At 37.5% G+C, this 23,739-nt stretch overlaps 1 protein-coding gene across 1 annotated transcript in view; it reads right to left on the reverse strand.

Annotated features, from left to right (window-relative positions):
• Positions 1-23,739, reverse strand: part of CYTH3 (cytohesin 3) — a 52,439-nt gene that overhangs the window by 25,199 nt on the left and 3,501 nt on the right. The window contains exons 2-3 of the mRNA XM_055706752.1: positions 680-762; positions 52-116 (exon numbers count right to left, since the gene is read on the reverse strand). Coding sequence (XP_055562727.1) covers positions 52-116; positions 680-762 — 148 coding nt within the window. The remainder of the gene's footprint in view (positions 1-51; positions 117-679; positions 763-23,739) is intronic.

Below are 23,739 nucleotides of genomic sequence, written 5' to 3' on the forward strand. Positions count from 1 at the left end.
GACCTGTTCCAAGGTCTTACTCAATCGTGACCATATGGTACTATTACTTACCTTTCTTCTACACTAGTCAGATTATCAATTTCTGTCATAACCTCAGCAATTTCAAATTTTAATCTCTGCCAAAAGAAGGAAAGACAATACGTTAACCTACATTAAAACACTTTTTGAAATCATCTATCATACGTTAATATGATAAATTAGATTTTGGTTTTTAATATTTGCTAGTCACCTGAAGAAAAGTGATGAGTCTTGCAGGTTCCTTAGATATTTAGCTTAAAGATTTTACCACAGCTGAATGACTTGAACACATGGATCTAACTCCCAGTGTGTGCTCACGTCAGAGCACCAAGACCAAACTGCCATTACCAATTTCAGTGTAAGATTCCTTTACCCAGATTTCTCACTCACTCCTATCCTGTAAATCTGCTGTTTCATGAGTTCCTGATTACACAAATCAGATGTGTACATGTGCACAAATTATGTTACATAAATACAGAAGTTACAATTTTTATAAGTACAAAAATGATGCACAAATCCTATTTATTATCAGTACTATTTAGCTTAAGCCATTTATATGCTTTTAAAACCATTACCTGGAATTCATATCTAGGTATGCAGTTTACTATAATTTAATCTACTGAAGCAGTCATCTAGGGATCTTTACAGATAAATCAGTTACCTCAATATCATCAATCAATTCTTTTTTCCTGCGACGAATATTTAAAAGCTCTTCTCTTTCTTCTATGGAGAGGTCATCAGGCACTAGAATAGAGGAAAATGTACAGACATTTGCATTTGCAAACATACCTCATCACAGAAAACTGAATAAACCTGATTAAGAAAAGTAAATTTACTTGAAACATCAGGGCAGTATTTTTTTAGCTGGGATCATTTTCAGGAAAGGAAGAGGGGGGAACACCCAAAAAAAACCCCAAACCTAATTTATTGGAATTCTACTTTACAGAATCATAAGTAACGTAATTGAATGACTTAGGACAGAACCTATCTTTAAAAAGAAAGCTAGACAATCAAAGGAAACTTGTTATCATATAGTATGTGGAAAAACTGGGATCTACAGCTTAATTGCCCAATTCAATTCCGATATCATTCCAATGATTTCAGTAACAGACTATGTTACTGAATTATGTAAATGAATTATGATTCAGAAGACTTTATTATCTTTCAGGGGGAAAAGCCAAAGAACAGCTAAAGCTAAATGCAAGATGTGTATCCTGGTGCTGATTTCAGACATCATCATTTTAGCAGTACCCCTTCATTTGGTTGCTTTGTAGAGTAGAGATGCAATGCTGCTAACACCAGCTACTTTCCATCAGTAGGATATACGAATAAATAAAGTCAGAATCAGTCATTTAACACAGTTTATCACAACCATCTGGTTTTGTATAACATCATTTAAGTGAGTCTGAAGTATTTAAGTCAACACTAGGTCTCTTCTTGGCTATGGTAAAACAAATATGTTACCCTGTTGATAAAAATTAGTTGCTACTGAAGATGTAAACATGTTTCTATATACAGCTATGGCTGTCACTCACTCACTCCATAGTCTCTGCCTGACAACCAGCAAACACGAGAAGTTATTCGCACAAAATCTCTGCTTTTCTTGAGCAATTTTATTTTCCCTAGCAAGAAACTACTTTGAACAGAGATTACTCTCACTCACTCGTACGGCACTAGACATGAACCACAACTATTCGCCTCCTTTGCAATGATCCTACAGCACCAGTTCTAATGCTACCCACTTTCTGGAAATAGCTCCTTAATTATAGAACAGCTTTTCCTTCTAGCTCAGTAAAAGGGAACAACAAAAATAATGATTAAGATATTCAGATGGTTCTGTCCCAACAGCAACACAGAACAGATGCAGTCATTTGGGATGGCAAAAGCGGTTTCCTCATGTCACATACACATGTTAACAGGCCACAGCAATACGATCGCAAGCAAAAGGTTCAGCCCGACAGGATGTTTTTTTAAAGACACATCTGAAACACAGCCTCTGTTCAAATCTTAACAATGAAATATATTGATTATTTTCAACGTCCAGTGGTTAAGCTCCTTTCCTTTCAGGATACAAATCATAACATCAAATCCAAATGGCAACAGGCCTTGTTAGACATGAAGTAATTATGGAAAATGAGCTCATTTAACTACTCCAGATACAAACATGATTAAATTACTTCCAGTTTAGGAAATGCAGTCTTCTGTTGAATGAATACCAGACTTCAGGACGTTCACCTACTTTTTGCCTTCGTCTCATCAGAAACCCACCCACTCCTAAAACTTCTTTGCATGCAAATACTGGTAAGATTCTTTTCACATCAAACCTTATGAATACACATGCCTACACCAAATCTTCGTCTTATATGTATACTCTAAGATCTTAAACCATCAAAAACTCAAGAGATTGTATGACTACGCACACTATGTACATACACATACCGCAAATACTTCAATTAGTTAACTCAGGACTGACAATAAAAAAGACTGTTACCCAGCGTTTAATAAAAAGGCAAACTGTGTGTAATCAATCACTCTCTTAGCTAAGAAATACACTCAAATATCCTTAAAGCACATTTGCAGTGTTACATCAGTAGATGAAATTAGATTAAAATTTTGCAGCAGCAGTATTACTAAGAGTTCTTAAATTTTTAACTTTTTGCCACTGCACACACTTTGTTAACTCTCACCTTCACTGGCAGTTGGAAATACTTCATCAGAACTCAAACAGAAAGTAATCTTTAGAGTCCTAAATATTTAGAATTCATAGATGGTGCTTGATTTTTCTTCAAGTTGAGTTACAAAATCTCTGTATTAGCTGTTATCACAAACTCTTCCCAAAGCGGAACGGCAGCGAGTGGTACTGCGGTTTTATCTCCCTTACATTACCGTCCAGTGAAAGCTCCTTGGGACAGGTTTTGAATACCTACCAGAAGTGAAATTGCTATATGGAATCAACACTAATTGTGACAGTCTTCTATGGTCAAGCAACCCACTAAAGAAAAGAAATCAAAACACCTCTTTTTCCCACAGCACCCAAAGACTGTCTGCTGGGTTTTTCCTTTCCTCTGATGACAGCTGCAGCAGACAACAACCCTCACTGTACAATTAATGATGCTGTTAGAACAAAAAGGAAATAAACTAAATGGGAGTCAGACTGCCTTTTGCATTAGGAAATAACGCCAAGTATCTATCTGCCAGGTACAAGACAAGAAAAGCCTGCTAGGAAAGAAGATTCTGCACTTGGAGAGAACTTGGAAGACAGCACTTAAGAGAAAACTGCACATTAACACAACGTCTTTAAATAACAGTATTGATATCAGAGGCAAAATATTCCAGTACTTTTGATAAGAATAAAAGAACCAGTATACAACAGAGTCAGGGTTACAGTACTGCTCAGCTCCCAGAAACTATCAGTATAGTCAATATTTTACTTCTACTCACATCACCAGTAGAGAGAAAGAATGATTGACTTGTCAGGATGACTCCTAAGTGCACTGTCTAATCATCACCACAAATTGGCATGTGTGTGATACACGAAGATGTTTGCCCTAGTCTCATCCTTCTATCGGTTGTATATCATCACTGCCTCCCTTCTACAGCATTGCTGTTTACGCTGATATGAAAACTTACAAATGGGAACATGAACTCGCCAAAAAAAAAAAAAAAAAAAAAAAAAAAAGGTTCTTAAGAGACTATATGTGGCGTTACAGCTTGCAAATTCAGAGGGTGATGGCGTCTGCTCCAGGAGGCTACACGACTATGTCTATTGTCCATGTTGTTTCAATTCTCTGTCTTGAAACAAATTTTAATAATATCTCAGTATTTCAGAAGCCTTCATTGAAACACAAACATTGGAAGATGAGTCTACCTTACCTGAAAGGAAGGAGAGAATGGAAGATACTCGACTGCAGCTAAAAACAAAACAACACACATCGCCCAAAAAAAACCTCTGCTAACACTAAAGGGCATCCACCATTAGTTAAACCTTTTCCTTACAAGTAAGGAGAAGTACTGACTGACTCTGCATTTTTCATTTCAACCATTCTTTGCTTTTCACGGGTCCCTAATGATTCAAGAACACCTCGAAAACATTAAAACCCCTACAATCCTATTTCTACATAGACAGTGTTTCCTCAGTGTCAGACTCAAACGGCAATCAGTCCTTTTAACGAGCATGAGGTGCCTTATGCAACCTGCAACACAGAGAACAACAGTGAGAGCCTGAAGATAATTTTCTTTGGAAGCAAAGGGAGTTGTGGTGCCCAGGTATTCTTAGAAAACTGAATAAGCACATTGAGTATTTCCATCTTGAAAAGAAAAATATTCATTTTATTTATTTAAAAAATTTGAAAAACACCATTGAGATTATCAAGGCTGATGTTAGATTCACGGCAAGCAAACAGGAGATCGAAAATGGCTGATGAACAACAACAATGCATTAAAACATCTTTACAGCTGTAAGCGAATATTGCAGATGGTGAGTGACTATCTGCCCTGGCAAGACCCCATCCATAAGCCACCTTTTTGACCTCAGCAGCTAGAACACTTCTGCTTTTCCTAACATAATCCTCACACAGAAGACCTCATAGAGTGCATATTTGTTCATTAAGACAGATTTTATAGCTGCCCTGAGTCATTTCCAAGTCTTTTGTCCTTCACCAATCTAAACACAAAGTAGACAGGATGGGAGGAGTTAGCAGGAACATTTAAATACTAAAAAAGAACAAAAGCATTTCAGTATAGTGAACAAACTGCAGCTGCAGCATGCTGTCATGCTATCTTCTAATCTTTAAAGACAATGTTCTAATACTTGCGTGAAAACTTTTTAGCTTACAGGGAGAGTGCTTCCTTTTTCTAAAACTTCAGTTTCAGCTACTACTAAACAGAATATACAATATACAGACTGATATTTTATTTAAAGAGGAAAAAAGTTGTTGGAAGTACTTCAACAATTGAAGAGAAATACTCTTGGCCAAGTATTAAGAGATGAAAACACACCACCATATATGTTGCTACTCCTGCTGCTACCAACAAAAAAAAAATTAATATATTCCAACTTGGCCTTCAAAAAAATAAAATATATTCCAACTTCTCTTCAATTACTGTAACAGATCTAAACATACTTAAACGAATTTTGTGTGAACACACACTTGTTGGAATACACGTTTAATACAGGTTTGTTTACTCTAAATGTGTTAGGAAACAAATCCAAACAAAAACCAACCTGTAGCTTGTCATAGAAATCAGTATATCGTCCTGAGCTTGTGATGTCACTTCGGTAAATAATTTCCCACTACTGATAACCCAAGTACAGTATCCAAACAGGAGCATTAGCCCATAACCGTGACATTTACCAACATGTATAAGAGGCATTTTTGAGCACGCAGGCACCAAAAAAAGAAAAGCCTTTTCCAGATTGAGAAAGAACTGCAACAGATAGACTTGCAAAAGTCCTACAGGTTAGTGAAAATTAGGAGCAAATCCTGTGACAGGAGACAAATCTAGTACTTTCCAAGTCCGTACCTCTGATACCTTCATCTTTTTCAGTAGCAAAAATTAAATCCTTTTCAGCTCTCCAATGGTACTGTATGAACCAAAACTCATGCGTTTGAATTTCTTTTACTTACTACCCTTTCCACCAGCAGTCACCAGCCAAGGTGTAGAGCGATCTCATTCCACCACTTCAACTGACTTCAGAGTTGAATCTCTCAAGAGGACACAGTAAAAACGACAGCCAGCAGAAAGCAAACATCTAGCAGTATCTAAGAATAGACAAAACACTAATCCTGTAACCCCACTTATGAAGCAACATAAATCCCTGACTCTCATTGCTCAACTAACTTGATTTCATAAAGACAAATATTTTCCTTCTTCCATGTCTGCCCCAAATTGCTGGTCTCAAGTATTTCCATTCCAAGCAAAGAACAATTAGATGGAATTTAATTTTGCTGCAACTAAAGAATCTTGCAAGTGTAAAGATAATTTATACAACACAAGGCTTAAAACTAAACAAACCTATCGTCACCCATACACAGAATGGGTAGACATGTTTCTTCTGGCCTTTAAAATAACACACATTCATCTCTGAGAACAAATGTGATTGTCTCAGGACATCTGCCTCAAAGGACATTCTCAGGCTAGTCTCTCTTCCTTTCCCCCTACACGGTCCCTTTTTTAAAACTTAATTATAGGAACATTTTCCAGCTTTGAGATGAGATATATAAACAAAGCTGTGACCACTTGTGACTATTAAAAATTCCATAGAAGTTTTTGTAGGAGGACGTCCTCCTCAACAGATTTATTTCACAGTGCAAAAACAAACTATATCTGCATTAAATTCAATCAGTAAAACTAGCTGGATTTGATTGCTTCCTTCTTTCAACTACCTTACTGCATTAAGCTCTGCTATTCAGTCACTGCTGAATATGTTCTAGCATAGGAGCGATCACACTTCCATTAAGAGGGGAAATAATCCTGCACACAGTATCCTTTCACATACAAAAAATGACCAGTCAGTGGTATGAGGAATTTAGGACCGAGTCCATGGCTTGCAGAGTTATTTTGAGAGTTTTCAGTCACAAGGGACACTATGGCCAGAAAGCACGTTAGTGGCCAAACCCAGACGAGAACCTCAAACTCACTTCCATCATTCTCATTGTTTAGCTGCTGGAAATCACACCATTGCAAGATGTTCCTGCAGCATTTTTCACTCTAGGATAAGGAAATACCTTACAGGCAAGTTATAGTGAAGATACTGTCCTTCTGCACTTCTAATACAGGGGTGGGGGACACAACAACCCTAACAATATTAATCCTCTTACCCCATTAAAATGTTTTCAGGAATTTAGAGGAAACAGTTTCCCTCTGACATAACCCACTAAATCTTCCAGGGTTTTAAGTTTTTTTTTTTTACTTCCACTGCAAGGTAGATTTAATTATACCAGTGATTCAAGTGTGTGTGGGGTTTTTTGTTGTTGTTTTTTTTTTTTAAAGAATAAAAGCATTAACAATTGGAACTATGAAATACATTTTTATTCTATACAGGAAAAGAGACAGCAGGGTAACTGCACTGCCAAGCGTGAAATCATCTCGTGAAAAACAAACAGTATTTATTATAATCCATAAGAATGACTTCAAATAATGCAAGATTTTGTGTTTGTCCTGGTCAGAAATAACCATATATAATTCAGTAAGTGCTAACATTGCTAGCCAAGCAGAAAGTATGCAGTTCCAAAGCTGTGCCAAACCAGGGTCCAGATAACGGTGATTTAAAGCAGGGGATCCAACCCACACATTTTACCCGCCTCCCAAAACACATTTAATTTCAGCTGTCACACATGGAAGAGTGCTGCCTCACCATGGTACCTGCAAATAAATATGCTTCTGTCTATAAAGTACAGACCACAGTAAATGCATTTCTTGAACCTGACAGGAGCTCGCAGCGAACAACTGCAGCATATGTATATTTACAAACTGCGTATGTAGATAGATAACATGAGCAGCAACAGCTGTGTAGTGAAAGAAAAAAGTATGAAGGCCTTTCATAGTTCTTGCATGAGCTGCTAACTGTTAGTTGCCCTTCTTAATGGCACTGAAGCACAAATAGGTACTTCACAACTTTCACATCTTCACCTTGCCAGGCAGATACACCCAAAGGAAGACCTGGAGAGACATCTACCTTGCTATTTAGCTCCTAATGATGCCACTGACACAGATACTTGCCCTTTGAAAGCAGTGTGTATTTACGTTAATGAATACTTCTTTTTTACTGTTCATGCTGTTATTTTTATGAACAGGCAGTACTGAAGGCCACAATTACATTTTATTTACCTCCCTTACATCTTCCATTCATCAATGTATCTTATTTCACCATTTTGATATATTTTCATTAGGAAACCAAGTGTTTTGCAACAACAAAGAACCACCTTCAAGCAAATAAAGAAGCATTACCTGGGGAGAAAGAAAAAACACACAGGGACCAGCTCTGAGCAAGATTTCACAGGTAGCAAGCTGGTACCGGCTCCTGTATGTTCCTGCATCACTTTGCCACTTGCTGCTCCCAGATACACGATCCTGCCCGCATCCTGTTTTTCCGGGTTTGTCTCTTCCCAGTTTAGTGGGCCAAATGGTTACACAGAGATCACAGAATTGCCCAAGCCAACACAAGAGGCCAGCAGAAACCCCCTGGCAGCTGGGATGTACAGAGGACAGCAAACCCCTTGACATCAGCCAGCCCTAAAACCAGCTTAGCTCAGACCCCAAAACCCCACCCTTGCTGTGTTCTCTAAATCCCAGAAGTAGTTCAACCTGATATTAAAAATAGATAACTGTGGATTTCCTTTTATAAGTATTTTTCTTTTTAAGTTGCTCTACACTTGCTTCAAGATCAGAAGATGCTTCTAGGCCAACTTTTCTTTCTAAAATATGTAAATACAGATTACTGAATATGAAAAGAAACCTGAGTTTAACTTAACATTCTCTTACTCAAATATGTTAATACTTGCATTAATAACAAAGTGTTAAAATATGCATGCCCACACATATTTAAGAAGTACAGAAAAATTTTATGCTAGCTAATGTGGACATTATGAAGGGAGATGTTGGCCACACCATAGTGGTACGTGTTTCGGGGAGGGTTACGAACAGATTAGCACAGATACAGGAAGTACTATCCAATATAACACATGCCTTCATTAGCATCAGTTACCAATCACTATTCAAGACATCTGGTGAATCACCATTTTGATTACAGTGCTACAGCTATACACTGTCACTTATACTACCATCTTAACATTATAGTCCTCTTTCAACAGGGAAAACAGTAACATCAAAGTAATGAGAGACAAACATACTACTTCACAGTGCCAAGCACCGTAAGTAAAGATGCACAGTCTTGCATTGTCTTGCTGGTTTAGGGACAGTGGTGCATTTATATTGCCTTAAAATTTTCTTACTTCGCTTTCAGCCTTTTAACAAAATGACTGCATCTCATTCCTCTTCCCCACAGTGAATAATGGGGAGGGGTGATCTGAACCAGCTTTGTGTATAACACAAAGTAAAAGCTGTATAAATACAGATATTACCCTTCCGAAAATAAAGAGGCCTCAAGCCTTTTCTTTACACTGCATCACATCAACAAAACATTGTCAAACAGAATCAAATTTCCCCCACCCCAATATGTATGCTGCAAGGCAGAGTTCAGATAAACAATTTTGGGACAACTCAGTAATAATTTTCTCCCTAAGGAGCACTTACATGTGCAAAACTGGAGAAACAAATAGGTAGGTTATGTAGTGCTACAGCTGAAATCAGATGAATTTTCTCTGGTTTGCATTTGAAAGCCCTTGCTTATAGTATATTATATTACAGTAAGCATTAGAAAGGCTAAATTTTGTGTTATAGTAGAAGTCTGCAAATTCTGAATGTCTTGTTTGCTTTCATAGCAAGATCCAGGCCACAAGAAATTTTAGCACCTCAGAGAGAGAATGACCCAGCAACAATGCCAGGAGAAACTATGGGTAACAGCTGATAGCACATAATGTATCCACTTGCAATGCAAAACAACAACCACATTTTAAGTGGGAGTCTCAGGAAGGAAATCAGGGTTCCCCCTCGGCATTATCTAGGAGGTGAAAGGAAGAGATCACCATGCCAAGTAGGCACAACATAGCTGACACATTAAAAATATCATATATTTAACTGAAACCCTTCATTCACTACAGTGCAAAGAAAGGGCAGCAAAAGAAGAGTGGATTTTGCTTGCCTGCAGCAGGAAGAGAAAATTCTGAAATCAAAAAGCATAGATGCAATAGCTTTCCAAAAGTAAGATTTTTAAGCTATAGAATAGAAGCAGCACATACCTTTTAACTTGGGGCATCTATGATTTTGCCCAACAAAAGTGTAGTGTATTGCTACACAGAATTATACAAAGAACGGGATGGAAAGGGACTGGATGGTCCCATGATCAATTTCTACAACAGCGCAATTCACTTCTCATTGAGCCAACATACAAGCCATGCTGACAGTAATTAAAAAACACTTCAGTTTTAAAAAACTGCAAGATGACAACACTTCAGGTAAACAAGCTTTAGCAGACTTCTCCTAAGTCTTCAGCAGACTGACATTATGCCATATAATATGAAGACATTATCTAGTTCAAATCCAGATCAGAAAATTCGCAAAGAATCCACCTTTGTGAGTTATACTACATTCCCTTCTCATGTAAAATTGGAAATGGTTAGCACTGGACTATGTCCAGTCCATCCACCATCACTAGAGCTGACATCTCTAAGGGAACAAAAGTGGTCCTGTATGTAATCTTCAGCTGACCAGCACAGAAGAGTGATCAGCACAGACTGCTGATGGAAAGTCGAGCAAGTGGAAGCCCATACAGACTAGGAAGCTGGATCGCTCAAACTACTGCCACCACTGACCAGAACTGGGCTCTTGTGTTCACTTCAAAGGGTTTGTAATGCTTCCTAGCAACTCTGCTGAATGTGAGCCAAAGTTTAAGCTGCTGACAGGAGAGCAAATCCCCCTCAGTTGACTCCTTTCCCTTGTCAACCAGGACAGGTTTCTCTCCCAACAATCCCAAGGAGTATGTGTAGATAAAAAGCAAAGCAGGGATACCTATCTCCCATCGGCACACAACTCCCAGGAGTCCCCATGAACAGCTGGACTAACCACAGATGTCCTGCTGCCAACCTAGCCTGGATCCTGGAGCTGAAAGCAGTCATCTTGGACCAAGTGTAGGACAACTCCTTCTGAAAACAGAGATCATTTCATCATCTCTTGGGTAAGGAGGAAGCAAACAAGAACATACTGATCCCTTCAGCTTTTGAAATGTTAGAAGGGAAAATAAAAATTGTAGCAATGTGTTTCAGCTTTGCCCTTACAAAACCACTGTTTCCCACAGCACCCCCAGTTACTGAGAAGAGGAAATGGTTGGCTGGTCTGCACCTACATTTCTTCCTAGGATAGACCCTGGAAAAAAAGACTCAAAAAGCAAACACACCAGAGTAGTAGCAGACATTCCCATCAGATCCATTTCAAGTAGCAGCACGGAAAATTGACAGGAATGTTGTTGAGCAGCTGCAGGGGGGTCCCAGGGCCCAGCCCCTCCAGCCGGCTGCCAGCAATACCCTCAAATCCTGCTCGAGATTCAGGCACAGCTCATCAGACCTACTGTATGCCCAGCAAAACAGTTGGGGCTCAGACAGTCTCTGTGTCACGGATTTCCAGTAACATCTACTCTTGGCAATAAGGAAGCCCGCTCACTGTACTTCACTCATTAGGGGAGAGCATTAACCAGTTACTTAGGATTGCTGGCTTTTTATAAAGCACACAAATGAAATTTTCAGAAAAAACAAGGCAAAGTTCATCTTTCCCCTTCCCCCATCCCCGCCTGACACAGCTCTGGAGTTAGATTTCAGAAGCAGTATTTATTGCAGAAGCTTTCTATTTATTCATTTTCCAAGATCAGCTGCTCACTGAAGGAGGTGGAACGACCACCAGATTCGAAAGCAATCTTCATTCTCTGAAGGTTGTCTCCAAGAGGCAGCTACAAAGTGCCATACAGCAGTGCACACCTATTAAATAACTGCTCAAGTAGCATTTACTTTCTCCCAAAACAACACAAATTCCAGGATGCAGAACACTGTGCACAACACCATGTTGTGAAAGCCTTTGATATTCCTGCAGTCTCCTCCAAAAAACCTAACCCTAATACCTACTATGGAAACCACTGAGCTGTACTTGGACGGAAATGTGCTATAGGTAATACAATATATTGCTTCTTAGGCTCAAACTGCTCCAGCTTCTTGCTACTGCATCAACAAGCCCACTGGCCATGTGCTGCCCTGTACAGCCTGAGAGGGCACTAAGAGAGGTCACGAATTTATTCATTGATTTGTTAGTAAAGTAACAGTAAGGCTTAGTTTAAGACTATAAAGCATTTTCAGATCCTCAGAAAAGAGTGTATTTAGCCTTTGTGACTTGCTGGTTGTCATCACACCATGAAACAATTAGCTTGACAAGTCATTAATCCAGATATAAAAGAGCTTTTTATCTGGTCCACTGATAAGAAGTTTGCTGGATGGATCCACTTACCTTAAAGTTAAACCCCTGGTCTCCTATTTGCTTGGCAAAAGACCATCAGCAGTTTGTACCAAATCTGGCTCGCCATACTTCCAAAACAGAGAACATTCAGCATATGCTTGAATCCTTGTAAGTGCAGACAGAAGTTCTATGTTACAATAAGAAAGCTTTTTCATACTGCAAGCAGACCTTTTGGCATTCTGATCAAAAACTCATTTGAATAAATACATTCTTCCTATTTAAACTTTCCCTAACGGTTTCAGCCAGATCTGCTAAAATATTACATTGCCCTTTCTAAGCTGTTTTTGCTGCCCAATACTGGCAAGATCACTGCATTCCTTCCAGAGATCAGTGAAAAATAACCTAAACATATAATCTTTTGTACTTTACTTTCAAATAATTTAATCTTTTTTTCTCAGGCAAGTACTTAACAAGAAAAAAATAATACCCCTACAAATTCATGATCTAAGCAATTTAGTTTTATTACTCTCGATGTCTCTGACTTACAGCATATAAAATTAAGCTTTTCCCTGAAAACGAATAGAGATTTAAAAACTTCAAGCAAGTAACTGGCATTCAACTCTCAATTTCTTTTTAAATCCATCAGCTCCTGCTGCTCCTATTAATAAACATTCTTTCTCAGATTTCCACTTCATCCTGCCATGCTCAAACAGGAAACATTTTTGTTGACTGGGAAACAATGGAGTGGGACAAAATGCTTTAGGTTCTGCCACCCCTCAATATGACACAAAAGGTAACAATAAAAGGTATCACTTCCTAAATGAGAAAAACCTACAGCAAATCATGACATTTTTACCTGCAGATACCAGCTCCAGTGTGGTTATATGTAGCCTCTGCTGAGCACATTTCCAAAGAGATGTCTTCTTCCGAACAGTGCTCTACCCGGCACAAGCTTTCACTATACTAACACAAACTTTGTGTAAAGCTGAAAAAAATCTGACTCATGTTAACATACTTGCAACCTTAGAGCAACCAGGAATACCAAGTTGTAACTTCTGTTAAGCAGTCTGTAGCAGCAGTGTCTGCAACTCTGCCAACACAGCTCGCTCAGTAAGTAGTGAGAAAACTTGTTAATGCAGTTTAGAGATTCTTCCATATTTCACAAATGTGGACAATACAGCAATGAGTACAAAACAGCTGGAGAATACCATTCACAGATAAACTCTTTATTGTTTTCTTCCTCAACCACTGAGAAAAGTGGTTGGTAAGAAAACTGGTGGCAGTATTAAGCATAGATTTTTGTCACCAAAAAATTACCTAATCCTGACAGCATACATCTAGGCAGGAACAGCCTACAGTCTACTTTGCATTTATACAAAAATCAGTTCTAAAAGACCCTTCAATTACAGCATCTGTCCTACCATGTCTTCAATGTCTTAATCAACTGGACCTTAAAACTTTGCTATTTGGAGCTTGACCAGAACACCTGAGTGCCATACACAACTGAAGCGGCAGATGTTCAGCCAGTATCCCTAAATGTCCAGAAGCTAGTTCTGAAAGACTACATTTTGATCCTTTAAAGAAAAAAGGTCAACAAAAATCACCATTAGACAAGTTTTTAATTAGACTGTTCAATTCCATTAGATCTGACTGGAAGTATTTTATCATGAAAGTTTACAACTGCTAAAACAAATAGAAGCACCTAATTTTTCTTTTCCTTGAAATCTTCCACAGTTGTACTTTAAAAAATGTCTTCTCATACACCAAAGAACTCAGAGCATAATTAATTACTAACAACTATCAGTGGAAGTCTAGCTATCCTGCATTATCATCCTAGCTAGGAACTTATGAAAGTAAAATCGTATCATAAATTTTCCATTTTAAATGCCAGACTAGTCACTAATGAAATCTAAAAATATTTTCTACTGATTAAATGATGATACATGCTTTCATTAAATACTGCAGCATGCAGCTTTGTATGGCACATGTAATGTGCTCATACTAAACAGATGACATAGTTTCCATTAAGAACTAGTAGCAATGGAAAATGACAGCTTATACAGACCCATAGCATATAATCACGACATTGTTCATTAATGCCTGCCACCACTGTTAAATCTGTTCTAGAAAGTCTCAAGAGGAAGCTAGATATAGTAGCAGAAGCTGATGAACTTCCAGCTGCAAGGGGGTGGGAGGGAAAGGAAGCAGACTGATTAGTTGAACAGATTTATTGTATGCATATATTCTATGTTAAAACCCTGTATCTACTATAACATAAATTTTGGGGGGGTCATTCGACTGTTCACAATTCAAATACAGGAAAATGCTATCAGGCTAACATGTGTTTGTTCAGCAGGAAAGCCTTTCTTCAAAATGTAAAATGAGGTAGTGAAAAGCCAAAACTTGGCTAGAATTGTCATATTATTTCTAAAATGCAAGAAGGAACTTTTGATGTTCTCCCATCGCATTAAAAAAAGTAATCTCCTAGGTCCATATGAGCTCTAGAGAAAAATACAATGCAGTAACAGTTGAAATGTGGCGTTCTCTCTCTCAAAGATGCAAGACATTATTATAGTTTCTTCAATTTAGCTGGCAGATTTTATTCTCAAGCCATGAATATTTTCTGAATTTTCCTTATAATATGTCATGAATACAGCCAAAGCATCTTAAAGCAAATCTGTAAACAGTTTCTTACTCTAGTTGCTGTATTTTAATGGTCTTTGACATTGGCAGAGTCTACACCCACCAATTTTGCAAAATACACTGTAAGTTGATCTGCATTTCAAGAAAGCAATTAAACTGAAAGAGATTCCTTTAGGCTGTTCACAATGCAAATAAAGATTATAACCCTTAAAAATTGGGAGAAAGAACTCTGACTACCATTCTTGTGAAACAAGGATAAACTGAAGCAGTACTGCTTATTTAATCACTGCAATGCAAAAAAAAAAAAAAAAAAAAAAAAGGAGGGAAAGCAAATTATTTGCCTGGTATTAGTTTATAATACTGCATTAAAAAAAAATAAAATATAAAATACAACAGTTTGGGAGAGGAAACAATCTGACCAAAGCCCAAACATAGGTGCAAAATACACTTCACCCAATGCAGTAATAGAGCAAAATAAGTGCCATCTTTACAAAACACATTGACAATGAATTAATTCATGCAAATAGTATCAACTGTTATTGTCACTCATCCACAGACCACAGCAGTCCTGCCACCAAAACAAAATCCTCATTCTTACCACTGGTATTGGTGACCACATACAAGAACTCCAAAAATTGTTACATTTTACATTGCTATACGGAGATCATAGATATTTTTGCATTTTGCAACTGATTTGTGTTAGAAGTGTTCTGCCTTCAAAGCAGTGTTCTGTCCACATTTCACTTCCACTCTGAAGTCACACATCAGCTCCTACTGCTCAGGAAGGAAAATAAATCGCTGTTGTTGTTATGTTCTAGCACTGTGGGGCAGAATGCCAGGCTGTCCGGCAGCCAAGAGACCAACCACAAATCTTTCTTTTTTTTCTTCCCTCCAATAAAAGAATTAATATCAACAACCAATTAAGATGCATGGAAAGGAATGTACTAATACTGTCCAGGATTATGCTCGAGACAATAAGTTTGTGTTAAAATTCCTTTCACTGTCACCAGTAATGGAAATAACTTACAGTATTTCAAGCTAAGTCTTCTAGTCAATTAGGACTTACAATTTGTATACTATTGTTATTAAACTCACTAAATTAGACTAGCGTAATTACAGTAACAACATTCAAAATTAAAGACTCAGAATAATAGTAAAAGAACTCCAGAATTCAGGTAGCCATTTGATGGGACTCCATTAGCGAGTTAGATTTGGAAGGAAGATTTGGAAAGGAAGCAGATAACTGGGGGACAGCACATTTCTACACTGGCATCCTTAGACTCAAATAACTAACAGGATGACTGGCTGCAATTATAAAGAAACTTGAGAAATATAACCTTTTCAACAAGGAAAAAACCCAACAAACTGTATTGAAAAATAAAAGGATGCATTGTTTTGATCATCATCAAGTATTCTCACCATTCCATACACCTGATGTATTGCTACTTATTTTGTTTAAGCTCAATCCAAGGCATTGTCTACAGATTTGGAAGCACCGAAGATACCAAAAGTAAACCAAACTCTACAGAAAAATATTAAGACTTTTCCCCTCCTTACATACTTAGGCTCTGTAAAACAATGACTAGTGAAACACAACGTAAGTGAAATTAGTAAATACAGAACTTTTTTATATCCTCCACATTGTAGCATTACATATTGTACCAATACAGAGAAAGTAAAGAATTTTACTAAAACCTTGTACTATGAATAAGAAACTGGTATCTTCCTCCATAAGCAGTCTGAAAGAATGGCCACCTTCCCACTCCAATCAGCTAACTTCATTTCTGCTTAAAAAATAAACCAAGAACTCTCAGATGACTTAAAGTCTACAGCAAAATCTGAAGGCGTTCAAGTATTTCAGGATGGGATTTATGTCAGAGTTCTGAAATGGATACTCCTAGTTCCTGTTGCTTTTACTGGAATATTTTTTTATAGAGAGCCACTTTTTTTCCCACCCTACCCTTTTCCTTTACTGAATTTCCACACAATAACTTAGATTTGACCATCACCGGACATCTGAACAACAATAAAAAAAGTTACAGCTGGATCCTGTATTAGTCCCAGCTGCACAGGATCTTTGGCTGCCTTCAGAAAACAAGAAAGCTAGTAAGAAAGCAGTAGGATAACTTCTTTTAGCAGCTTACTTTTGAATAAATTCATTTTCCATATGCTACTACAACGAACTATTTTACCATTCAATGCAAACTGAAGTTATTCTTCCTATCATTCACGCCTTTTCTAAAAAAAAATTTTTAAAAATTCCTTCTTCAAAAACCTTTACTACAAAATGCCAGAAAATAATCATCTCCATATGGTCTTTCAAGTCTAACATACCACAATGGATATATCTGCCAAGTTCATCCACCCACCCACAGGCTCCATAAACTTTAGAGTATTATTTGTATATAATTTGGATTACCAATTTCACCCAACCTTTCCCCTTCATAACATGTTACTTTTTCAGGCTTACAACACAGGTAGAAGATATAAAAGGAAAAAAAGTTTTCAGCAAAATAAGAACAATAATATAACATATACTCTTTTTACTTTGGATATCAGTGAATTCACAGCGGAAGGACTTACACTAGTTTTCTTCTTATGTTTGCTCTTACAAAATACCACCTGATCTTTTAAAACATTCATGGGATACTATGTCATTTATTGGTACAAGACCAAACATTGCAGTCTTTCCAACTTACTTTGTGCAAAATGAGAGCGAAGGGAGTTACATGTATTTTGATTTTTTTAAAAAAATCACTAGGGGTGGGGAAGCTTCCTCTCAGATATTTAAAAAAAGAAAGTTACTATATTTAATGCAGAAAAATCCACTTCCTATAGCCAAAAAAATAATCAGCTCCATATGCTCCATTTATCTGTCCTTGCTAAAACATCTACAAGCAAACTGAAATGTCACAAGCTGCCTAGAAAGGCTGACCTCATGTAATACATAGAAGACAGGCTTAAGACCCAGTCGGAGATTACCTACCGAATCAGCAACATCTACACAAAGAACAAACTAGTCACATACCTGAAACCTTTCAATCTCTCCCTTCTGTGACTGCAAACGTTTTCATAAACGTAACAGCCGTTTCTCTAAACTTTGCCTATAACTTTAGCACCAGTTTCAACTTCCACTTCAACAACAGTTTCTATACAAACTGCAATTTAGGAATAGCAGCACAAATTACAAGAGATGGTGAGAAAACAAGCAGAGATATTCTCCCTGTCCCCAGATGAATGCTGGATGCTGCTTAAAAGTGTTGCAAGCACATAATAAGATCATTTTAGTAACTAGAAGTGTGGTACAGTAGGTCAAAATTGACTTGAAGAAGAGCAAGTTAAATAATAAAGGTCTACAAAATAAAAAAGTTACTTTTGAGATTATAAACATATACATCCCTAACATGGACTACCCATTTAGGCGTTTACATGATGGAGATACCTCATGCAAAATGAGTTTTCCCCAATTAGTATATACTGGGGCTGCAAAATATGAGACTAAACCAAGGATTACTTCAGCGTGACAGAGGCTCTTGAAGGTATACTCCTGAAATATCGTTCAGTTTGGGCGGGTCCCAAGAAGAACTCTTTCAGTTAAACATAAAAAAACCCAGAAACTGAAAAAAATAGAACCAAAATTAAGAAAAAAGTAAAGGGAGAACCACAAAACAATATACAGACACATATTCACCTAATGAATCATCAGCCTGCACGGTTTGTACACAGTAGCTCCTGTGTGGGCAATCAGAAACAGATGAGCACTCTGTGTGTACAAGAAAAGTGTCAAGTTCATTTGGTCTTCTCAAGAAGGACTTAGAATGGCCCTATGCAGGACCAAGCCCCATCCCGCATATGCTAGGAGTTTCATGGTTAGAGAATGCATTTAACTTGCAAGGTTCTTCCCAGCAAACAGAGTTTCTCCGTAACAAAGTCACCATCTCTTCTTACAGCCACTTGGTTTAACCTCAACTTCCTGGGAAAACTTTCCTTCACATCCCCTAACTAGCCACTGGTGAGATACTGAAACAAAAACACACAGCAGCTTTACGAATTCAAAAATCGCATTTGCAAGTGGCCAAAGTTGTACTCAGAGTACACACCCTGGTGGGAAAATTCCTCCTCCATGTATTAGAATGACGAGGCAGGAAGTTCATTAGTCCAAACTCAGATGAGCAAAGGAAGAAAAAAAAAAAAAAAAAAAAAAAAAAGCAGTTAGAGTCTGACTATTGAATACAAGAAATACTGCTTCGAGCGACCACAATTCCTTATGTTATAATATCCAGTGCAATTACAAATGTGCCTTTTGACAATTCCCCTTCTCTTGTAGTAAGGCAACAGGATCTGGTTTATGTTGGAACTTGACCCTACAGACAATACTGCTTATGAGCTAAACAAGGATCTGAAGGAACGTGATATCTACAGTATGTGAAAGTGAAAACGTAACAGCAAATAAGACTCCTGAATACTTGGAATTGAACAAGAAAACAGCCTGAATGGTATTTTGCAATATGAATCAGATAGTAAAAAAAAAAAACAAAAAACCACACCAAACAAAAAACCACCACACCACACCAAAAACCCAACACCAAACCACACATCTCCATGCTAGAAGTTACACTATTAATGAGGCAGTTGTGTAAAAACGCAAAGGTGACTCATGAAATGATTACATCTCACAGCTCCTCTTACAGAAAACAGTAAGAGGCAGTCCCCTTACTTGCACACGCCAATTTTTTCAGCCTTTTTTTGTGTGTGCATGTATGTGAGAATGAGAGTGAGCACAAGATACTGGACGTTTCTTTTCCTACCCATCAACTCCTCCTGCCAAAGTACCCCTAGCACAGCATTCAATTTCAATCTAATTTGACTGAGGAGTAGATACTCCTAGAAGCTGCGTGAGAACCAGTAGCTGGGTAGAACAGCCACTAAAATTAATTCCCACAGTTACAGTTCAGCCTCTTCCATACCCTGACAGGCAGCAGACTTGTGTTTCATCATTTTCACACAGCTTTTTTTGTGTGTTTGTTAAGAAACTCAAGGCATTTCATCTAAAAATCAACAGTTCCTCCTTTTGTATGAAGGATGCACATCCGCAAAGAACAGCAGCAGCTCCTCAAAATTCAACTGAGCTCTTGGACATGACAGTGAAAGCCAGGCTTGAATCCAGATTAAACTTTCACAAATGAACTGATCTTCAATTCTTGTTGAAGAATTTTCTTACGGAATTCAGAAGAACTATTCATTAATATTCTTGCAGTAAAATCTATCCTTGTTGGTACCATTTCCACTGGGTGGCTACAAAACAGTTTCAGCTTCACAGTTCTTCCATACACATGGCATAGGATAACTACTCCTTTCTATAATAAACAGAACATCTGAAAACAAGGCTAATTTGAAAAACCATGTCAAGAAGCCCAACCTGTTGAAAAATTAGATCAAATGTTTTCAGTACTCCACAAGCCTCCAGCATGCAAAATTTCCTGTTAATTCCATGAGATCCTATTGAATTTGTCCAGCACACTTTTCCTAGGAAATACTAGATAATGTTTGTGTTGGCCTTTTAACATGTCAACTTTTATTGGAAAACCTACCCACTTATACCATACCTACATAAAAGCAGATATCAGAACTTCAATGAAATTGTGGACGCAGCTATGCATCGCTTTATTTTCCTTAAATAAAACTTTTTGTTACCAAATAATGGGTTTAAAGAACCTCAGAAAGTAATGAAATAAATGTGACACAGATGTTCACAAAAAAAAAAAAAAAAAAGAACAAGAATGTTTTTACTTCGTAGCAACCAAATAGGTCAAACCATTTCCTTCTTCAGGCAAATCTCAGAGGACCACAAAACACATGGTTTTCTAGTAGATTTTGTGTGTCTATCCCACTAAGAGGAAATACTGCTGTCCAAAAAATTTGCAATACTTAGTTTTCCCATGAAACTGTTGGAATTAAAAGAAGGAAGTCATATGCAATTAAAAACAATTTGCTAGATGTTAAAGTTATACAAATGGCATAAATAAATACACTTCTACTACCTAAGTCACATACCTTTCCTATAAAACATACTGCCTTAAAAGAATCCACAGTGAAGAAGTCAAAACACCAGTGTTATGTCTGCTCACACGGTTTTCCCTTTGGTTCTGTAAATCTTAAAAGTAAAATATGTGTTCCTCACTTCCATGGAATTCCTGCCTTAACAGTTCTAGAAGTTGAAAGGTTTTTCTAATAAACCAGCTGCTAAGTACTTATTTTTATCCTCTATGAATGAAGCACATGGTCAACTCCACCAAAATAAGTGTGATCCTTCCCTACATTTTTTTTAAGTACTCATGAACTACAGGGACTCAAAGGAAGCAGACAACATTAACTATTGCTTTACTTTAAAAAGGAGGAAAAAAAAAAAAATCACATAAGATTCACTCAATCATCACAAAACACTATCCTACATGCTGGCTAGACACATGCAGAAGTCTACAGAACATGTCACGTGTGATCCCATAAGCAGATTAAATCTATTTGTGTGTTCAAACAGGAAAATTAATATTGCATAGGAAAACGTAATTTATTTCATAACTTTAAGGTTGCAAAAGTGTTCCAATATTTTTGCATTGTGCTTTCACTGCCATTTTTGTTACAACTTTTCTACAGACTATTTTTTAAGAAAGAATAAATTATAACATCTCACTATTTACTTGTCAATAACCACTCAGGGCACCAGTGTGCACATTCACTGACATCAAAAAAAGGAAGCGGGTGGAATCAGTATTAAGAGCTCTGTTTTAGACTAATCAAGCTTAAGATGACAATTACGCAATCTTAAGATGTCAAACAAGCCATTTTAGCTGGAACAGATGGTACTGGATCCAGAGCACACAGTATATGCTGTGAGTCATCCGTTTAAATACGATAGCTCCTTTTTTATTTGCAAATTTGATTATCCAAACACAAGATGTAGAGAAGACAGCATTAAACCAAGTGCAGGGTCCTGTAAATATTCACAAAAATGTTGGAAGCAGAAAGATCACCTTCCAAATGAAAAAGCAATTAACAAAACAGGAGGGGAACGAGGAGAGAACAGTCAAAGAAGCCAAAAAGAGAGCAGTATTTCAAAAAGAAAACTATAGTAAACAGCACTAGAGGCAGCTGGCAGGATAAGAGGAGGAAGGGAATGTACTGTGGACAAGGGGTCAGAACAAGTGTGGTAAGGCCCTGTGATGAACCTGGAGGATACACTCTTCAGACAGTGACTGCAAACAGCTCATCCAACTTTACACGTGAAAACGAGATGGGGCACTAGTCCATTAAGTAAATGGGGCCAAAGATGGGGTGTAAAAAGCAACAGACTAAAGCACGTTTGTGTTGGGAGGGAAAGGGAGGGAGTAAAAGATAGCAGCAGGTTAAGATGGCGCTACAGGAGAATTAAAAAAGTTTAAAGCCTTTAAAACCTTTCTGTTGTACTAGGAAATGAGACCCTGGCAGCACAAAAAGGCGGCAAGCAGAAGAAACCAGAGGAAAGCCAAGACTTATTTCATTCATTTTCCCTTAAAAAAACTGTTAAAAATCCTATAAAGAAAGAAGAGAAGGCAATAAATATGATAGGATTGAGAAATTCAACGTGAACTGCAGAATGTATCTTGGAAAACAGTGTGCTGCCTCACTATCTGCCGTCCCTCAACTGGGAAAAGCTCTCACAACTCCTGCGATACTAGAAGATTGCAATATCCATTTAGGAAAAGTAGCACGTGGGGAGCCCACTTCCACATGGCTACTGCTATGATTTCCAGGCACTGTTCTGAAAAGTACGCTCCTTCCTGTAAGTAAATGCTACATCTTGCTTTCCTAGATGAAACAATACACACGGATGCTACGCTACAGGCATACTGCTCCCCTAAATCCATGGCAGGCTTACATTGCTGAGCGCAAGTAACCAAATACCATTATATAACGATACATCAAGTTTAGCAACCAACAACCTCTGGAAACTTCAACAGCAAAAAAAAAAAAAAAATCATGTGTTCTTGCAAGTCACAGCTAAAAATACTGAACATTAAGAAAAATGTTAATGTGTTAAGAAAAAAACTTAAATGTCCTACTGCAATTAACAAGCCCATTTTCTGATATCACCAGAAATAACTAATATTTACAACATAATTATTAATATTTTATGATAGAATTTTTTATTAGTGATAACATTAAATTATTTTTGAGCTACAAATTAAGATACTACTGAACTGATAGGTAATCTGCACAAGTATGAAATTAGTTTACCATGAAGAAATACTTATTTAGCAAAAAGACACTCAGTGTGAAGCTCTGCGGGCTGATAAAAGTCATATTTATGTCATTTAGGTTTTTTGTGTTCTCTCTCTGTATCTGCTCTTTTTCTCTCCCTAGAATCAATTTGTGTGGTTAGTGAAGACTCAGGTGTGTTTTTATATTCCTGACGTTTCACTAGCATGCTATTTAAACTTACAAGCCCTCCTCCAAAGAACTTTTGGGACAACTTTTCAAAACTACCAGTACAAGTTATCCACTTTGATGAGTAAGGAGTGAAACATATTTAACATTCTTCTGTGTTAAAATACATTTCTTATTTTATGAGTTTCTTTTATTACAAACAAAACACACAGATCTAGTCTTAAATGCAGACCAAATGTCTATAACCATGAGGAGGCCACATGGACTCTTCCATCTTTATAGTCAACCTTTGAAAGATATTACAATGTGAAAAAAACCGAAGAGATCAGGCTGCTTATGTCTAGAAGTGATATATATATATTTAATCAATTGTAAAACATTTTTTCTAAGAAAAAGGGGGGTGGGGGGGGGGGGCAGTGTATGTATGTGTTACATTTAACGGCTTTTACCTATAAATGGGTAACTGCTTTGCCCTGCAGAAGAACAGAAGTAATCTTGCTATATCTGATTTGGCAGCAAACCCATTCTTCTGAGTCCTCTGCAAGACGATCTGGTCTCTCAGTCGGCTGTCTACATAACAGAATCAACGTGCTACCT

This window comes from Falco cherrug, chromosome 4 (genome assembly GCF_023634085.1).
Source record: "Falco cherrug isolate bFalChe1 chromosome 4, bFalChe1.pri, whole genome shotgun sequence".
Taxonomy (NCBI): Eukaryota; Metazoa; Chordata; class Aves; order Falconiformes; family Falconidae; genus Falco; species Falco cherrug.